General features: G+C 40.0%; 1 protein-coding gene across 8 annotated transcripts in view; it reads left to right on the plus strand.

Moving 5' to 3' along the window:
• The window catches only part of arhgap21.L (Rho GTPase activating protein 21 L homeolog), a 119,751-nt gene that overhangs the window by 86,683 nt on the left and 26,296 nt on the right, over positions 1–6,772 (plus strand). For 7 of the 8 annotated variants that reach the window (XM_041565340.1, NM_001090055.1, XM_041565339.1 and 4 more), the window contains 1 exon segment: positions 1,595–3,434. In XM_041565340.1, the coding sequence (XP_041421274.1) occupies positions 1,595–3,434 (1,840 nt within the window). 8 annotated transcript variants of the gene reach the window in all.

Consider the following 6,772-nt stretch of genomic DNA (forward strand, 5'->3'; position numbering starts at 1 on the left):
TTTTTTTTTTTTTTTACTGCGTCTGGAAGCTCCGCAGTCAGCTCTTGCTTCATAGCAAAGACTTTTTAAAACGTTCCTCCTGTGAACTGGGATATTGCTATGATTGCCCCTACCACTGCCTTGTTTGCTTCATTTCTGTAATCCGTCTGTGTGTCTGCGCTGTTGCTCGTTCCGAAATGATCACCGAAATGTCTTTGGATAGGCAAGCCAAATGGTCGAACCGGGCCAAATTTAGTTTAACCCTTTTCCTTAGAAGCAAAGCCGTAAAGAGAAAGGTAAGCTGAAACCCAACCTATAATAGCAGCGAATATTCAGGCTGTAGAAGATTTCTAGCCTGGCTGTAGGGATTACATTTATGTATGTTGAATTTTTAGTCTCAGACATTATGGAGGAGTATTTTAAAATAAAATATGCTCTTGTAGAATCTTTAATTGGTTTACGTAAAGAATGTTTTGAAAGAGAAAAATCACAATGTAAAACCAAAAGGTTTATTATCTCACCAGTAATACGTGGGGTCTGGGTGCTCATTCCCCGCACCTACAGCTCGAGGTGGAGGTTTCCAACCAAAAGAGGAAAACTGCAGATCCCACAAACAAGCTTGTAAACAAAAAAACAAAAAATCTATTTTAGAGCGAAAAATCGATAGCCTTACGTGTTTCATGCCGCCCGGCACTTAATCATAGGCTTACCCTTTTTCTTAGAAGCAAAGCAGCAAAGAGAAAGGTAAGCTGAAACCGAACCTATATCAGCAGATATTCAGGCTGTAGAAGATTCCTAACCTGTCTGTAGGGATTACATTTATATATTTTGGATTTATATTCTCAGACATTATGGAGAAGTATGTTAAAATAATATTTGATCTTATTTATTCCTTAAAGGGGGTTGTTCACCTTAACTTTTAATATGATGTACAAAGTGATATTCTGAAACAATTTGCAATTGGTTTTTCATTTTTTATTTTGTAGTTTTTGATGTATTCAGCATTTTATTCAGAAGCACTAAATTGTGCAATTTCAGCATTTTGGTTGCTAGGGTCCACATTACCCTAGCAACCATGCCCTGATTTGCATAACAGACTGGAATATGAATAGGAGAGGCCTCGACAAAGATGAAAAATCAAAGTAGCAATAACAATACATTTGTAGCCTTGTTTTTTTTTTTTTAGATGGGGTCAGTGACCTCCCATTTGAAAACTCAAGAGTCGGAAGAAAAAGGCAAATAATTAAAAAAAAATATAAAACGTGAAAAATTAAAACCAATTGAAAAGTTGCTCTGAATTAGCCTTTCTATAACATTCTAAAAGTTAACTTAAAGGTGAACCACCCCTTTCATTGGTTTACATAAAGAATGTTTTCTATAGTATTTTAATATGTTTATGTGGTCTGTCGGCCTTCTACAACTGGAATGTCAATTCTTAACCCCCCCCCCCATCATATTCGGATAGCCTTTAATTGTTAGGGTATGCTCAGAGATGATTAATTGTTAGGGTATGCTCAGAGATGTAGCTCAGCAACAATGTGCATATTTGTGTTCTAATAGTTTAATTTAGAAATGGTTTTCTGTATTCTCAAACAATATTTTTTTTCCCCCTTAGGCATATTCACAAGATGCTTACCTGAAAGGGAATGATTCGTACAGTGGCAATGCACAAAACATACCCGAACCTCCACCTCTATGCTATCCTCGAGTTCAACCTGAAGCTTCAGTGATGGCGCAACCAGTTGAAGTTCTACCTTCAGGCACATCACTGGCTACGCAACAATCAAGCTGTCCACTCCGTACAGCAACAACGCAGCCTGAGAGAAGCTACAGGGTTGAAATGCAAGTGCCTCCTTCACCAACAGACATTGTCAAATCAAATACAGCGGTATGCGTCTGCAATGAGGCTGTTAGGACTGTTATTGTGCCTTCTGAGAAGGTTGTAGATCTTTCATCAAACAGAACTAACCGGGCTGGCCCATTACACAGAACTGGGTTGGCCGATCCATCTATATTAAAAAGGACTACATCACCTTCATCTTCCACCCCCAACGTGCCAATGGTTCCATCCACTCGGCACTTTGATAGTGCTGGAGTAATAGGCAAACCTCCAAGCTACGGAGGACTTGCTGAAAATATGTTTAGCACTAGGCCTGCTGCTCATGCAGAAGAATCTCCATCTCCTACAAATCATTACGCTTCACCTGGTTCCCACCAGCACATAGACTGGCGAAACTATAAAACCTACAAAGAATATATTGATAATAGACGTATGCAAATGTATGGCTGCAGAACAATCCAGGAAAGACTAGACAGCCTTCGAGCAGCGTCTCAAAACACGACCGATTACAATCAAATGTTGCCAAATCGATCTTCCGGCCAGGTGCGGAGGCGGAGCACTTCTCACGACAGGGTCCCGCAGGCTGCCCAAATGCGTCAGCGGAGCGTTTCGCAAGAAAGACTCGAGGATCCAGTTTTAATGAAAGAATGGCCTAGAAGCGCTTCTCAAGACACTCTAACATCACCTGCTGTGGCCTCCCGCAACCACAGATCCGAGTCATGGGATTATCTCACCAGAAAAGGGGATTTTGACCAATTCATTGTAGAAACACATTCTAATGGAGAGCGAAAGCACAATTACCAATGGTCTGGCTTCACAGAACAAGATGACCGGAGAGGAATTAATGAAAGACCTAGACAGCATGCATTTCATATGTCTCTTCGGTCACCAAACTTTACTATGGCCCCTGTTCCTTTCACCTCCTCCGACAACAGACGAGGAGGTGCGAGAGTTTTGGCCTCGGCACATCCTTTGCAAATGGTTCATCCTGACATGAAAACCATACAACCTACAAGGAATTTCCAAAACTCTTCTCGAGCTCCACATCCAAGACCAGCTCTAAGTGATAGGTCGGGTTTTGCTATTTCTAAAAGCAACTCTGTAAAAATACCTACTCCCTACGCGGCCAAACCACATTCTCCCAGTGTCCGTTCAGATGATGGTATAGTCAGAGACCAAAAACCAGTTAACTACCTACATGTCGGTGGCCCTCAAAACTGTCAGAGAAAAACTCAAACCGAAAGTGCTTTGGGCTTCCATTTGGACTCTATCAAAACATCTATGTCTGCCTCCTCTTCATCTCCTTCTACCTCTCAAAAAGTAGATGTTAAAATAACTCAAAGTCCAGAGGCAAATGCCGGTGATTCTAATGCAGTATTGTCTCCTGTAGACCAGGTGGTTCTGAGGGAGAGACCCTCGCCAGGTCAACAGACTTCACCGCCTATAAGGCAACAGTCTTATATTTTTGCCGTCAATGAGCAGGAAGGTGCGTCTGACACAACCTGCTGGTTACCTAACGATGCCCGTCGGGAAGTACATATAAAAAGGATTGAACAAAGAAAGGCATCGGGCTCTAATTCACCGGGGGATTCTCTGGCTTCCATCCCTTTCATCGGTAGGTCTCCAGTTTTTGATCTTGTCTGCTATACCTGCTCTATGTCCTCTTTTATACTTGTGAGGGTATCCTTTCTAATGAGCTTGATTTTTGCAATACTGTTTCATATTTTCAAATTTATCTTAATTTTTCCGTGAAAGTTGTGTCCTGCTGTATGCATAGGCAACAATCTGCACTGGGCCCAGTATGGGGGCTGTAATACAAAGGGGGGAAATATTTTAAAATAACAATGATTGCTTTTAAGGCACGGTTCGCCATCAAGTTAACTTTTAAGTATTTTCTACCAATTTTGAGCAACTTTGCAATTGGTCTTCATTTTTTCCACACCCTCTGACTCTTTCTAGCTTTCAAATGGGGGTCACTGACCCCATCTAAAAAAAACAAATGCTCCGTAAGGCTACAAATGTATTATTTTTGTTGCTTTTTATTAGTCCTCTTTCTATTCAGTCTCCTTTTTATATTCCAGTCTCCTTTTCAAATTTGGACCCTAGCAAACAGATTGCTGAAATTGCAAACTGGAGAGCTGTTGAATATTGAGCTAAATAACTCAAAAACCATAAAAAATGATAACCAATTGCAAATTGTCTCAGAATGTCGTGCGCTACATCATACTAAAGGGTAATTCAAAAGAGAACAACCCCTATAAAAATCATATAGTGCACTTCAAACGCACACAGCTGGGAACAGGAAGTTTATTTTAAATGCATAAAAAAATATTTCAGATAATTTGGGTCTGTGTGGTTTCCATAAAAAACAACTAAAAATGATTCTGCTTAACATATCAAAGGAAACCGAGGCATAGTTTAAATAGCCATAGCACTGTAAATTATGCCATAGAAAATAAAAGCAAACTGAACTATTTCTTGCATTGATTGGTCAGCTGTGTAAACCATACGTCTACGGATTTGTTTTTGCTTCTCCAGAAATTGGCCCCACTCTTTAACTCATTGGTAACTGCTCAGCAGATTTTTTGTGTTCCTTATTCTAGTGAAGTGTCATTTTATGCTGTATTATGCTTCATACTGTTATATATTATATATATATTCATCTGTTGCTTAATTTACTTTCTCCTCTGCGTTACTAAAAATTAGTGGTTGCTGCCACATTTCTTCCCATTGTGGGCACATTCTTATTAGAGCCGAGTAAAAGAGTTTTATACAGAAATGGGACCTGTTATCCAGAATGCTCGGCACCTGGGGTTTTACCAGATAAGGGATATTTCCATAACTTGGATCTTCATACCTTACGCCTACTAGAAAATCATGTAAACATTAAATAAACCCAACAGGCTGGTTTTGCTTTCCAATAAGGATTAATTATATCTTAGTTTGGATCAAGCATACCTCCCAACTGTGCCATTTTTAGAGGGACAGTCCCTCTTTTGACAGCTCAACCCACAGACCCTCGTTTGTACTGGAAAGTCCCGTTTTTCTAACTTAATTGGCTTTTGGCAGAGAGCCCAGAACAGCCACAGCTGCAGATAAGATACTTTTATAACAATTTTGAGATAAGCAAATAAGTAATTGTAACAATATACAATAACCAGTCCCTTGGCAGAAGTTAGACTCACAGCTTAAAGGGAAATTCACCTTCATTAGCAAAACTGTAATAACTGAAAAAAAACACAGAAATATGTTTAAACTTTCACAACCTGCCAAATTTTGTAAAATGAACATAGTAATTAGGGGGTGTGGCCACAAAAATAGGTGTGGTAAAAAAACTTGCAACTTTTTTGTCCCACGTTTTATTTCCAAAATGGTGGGAAGTAAGGATCAAGTACAAGCTACTGTTTTATTATTACAGACATTTTAAAAAATGTGGATTATTTGGATAAAATCGAATCTATGGGAGACGGCCTTTTTGTAATTCTGAGCTTTCTGGATAACGCATCCCATACCTGTAGTAGGAAAGCTTTTGTTACTACATTTACTACTATTTACCATGAAAAAGTAAATTAGATGGATATTTGTTTACTGAAAGTTAGATCTATACAACTTGCTCAATCATGGGAATGGACAATCTGGTCTGTTAATTGTGTTGCTACATCACTGTGCACTCCATGCACTTCTGGGTCGACTTGATTCTATGCAGTCACCTGGTGACATCTTCAGTCAGTCCAGGATTTCATTTTAGTGCTTGTGATTTCAATGCTTAAAGGGATACTGTCATGGGGAAAAAAAAAATTTCAAAATGAATCCGTTAATAGTGCTGCTCCAGCAGAATTCCGCACTGAAATCCATTTCTCAGGGTAAGGCCACACGGGGAGATTAGTCGGCTGGCTGAGGCAACTTTGGGCGACTATTGAAAACGCATCGCAGGTGTGCATTAGCACAGGCGACTTTGCGTTGCAGCCTATGGGGAAAAACGCTGAGGCAGTTCGGGGAGATAGTCGCGCAAAAGACGAGGCGATTAGTCGCCAAGCAACAAAATCTCCCCGAATCTCCGCGTGTGGACTAGCCCTCAAAAGAGCAAACAGATTTTTTTATATTCAATTTTGAAATCTGACATGGGGCTAGACATATTGTCAATTTCCCAGCTGCCCCAAGTCATGTGACTTGTGCTCTGATAAACTTCAATCACTCTTTACTGCTGTACTGCAAGTTGGAGTGATATCACTCCCCTCCCTTTCCCCCCCCCAGCAGCCAAACAAAAGAACAATGGGAAGGTAACCAGATAACAGCTCCCTAACACAAGATAACAGCTGCCTGGTGGATCTAAGAACAACACTCAATAGTAAAAACCCATGTCCCACTGAGACACATTGTTACATTGAGAAGGGAAAAACAGCAGCCTGCCAGAAAGCATTTCTCTCCTAAAGTGCAGGCACAAGTCACATGACCTGGGGCAGCTGGGAAATTGACAAAATGTCTAGCCCCATGTCAGATTTCAAACTTGAATATAAAAAAATCTGTTTGCTCTTTTGAGAAATTGATTCGAGTGCAGAATTCTGCTGGAGTAGCACTATTAACTCATGCGTTTTGAAAAAACCATGTTTTCTGATGACAGGATCCCTTTAAGGCATCACACACATTGTAGTTTAGACAGTTCTGATGGATATTAACAAATTGTGTAAAAAAGAAAACAAAAAGCCAATGTGGTTTCATAAGGACACCCAATGGGTCCCTCTAGTTATTTTACCCCTGCTGCTAGCTTCCTACAATAGTTTATGACCCTTACTGATATATGAAATGTAGTAATTTAACAGTATCAGGTACAGGCTTGTTAGGAATTTCAGTAGCCATAGCAATAATGCTTCAGGGTCAGTTAGTAGTAATGATAGGAATAGGGACTGTGCCAAGCAAATGAGGCCTTGGTTAAATAAGGTACTAGATCTACAA

The sequence above is a fragment of the Xenopus laevis genome, chromosome 6L (genome assembly GCF_017654675.1).
Source record: "Xenopus laevis strain J_2021 chromosome 6L, Xenopus_laevis_v10.1, whole genome shotgun sequence".
Lineage (NCBI taxonomy): Eukaryota > Metazoa > Chordata > Amphibia > Anura > Pipidae > Xenopus > Xenopus laevis.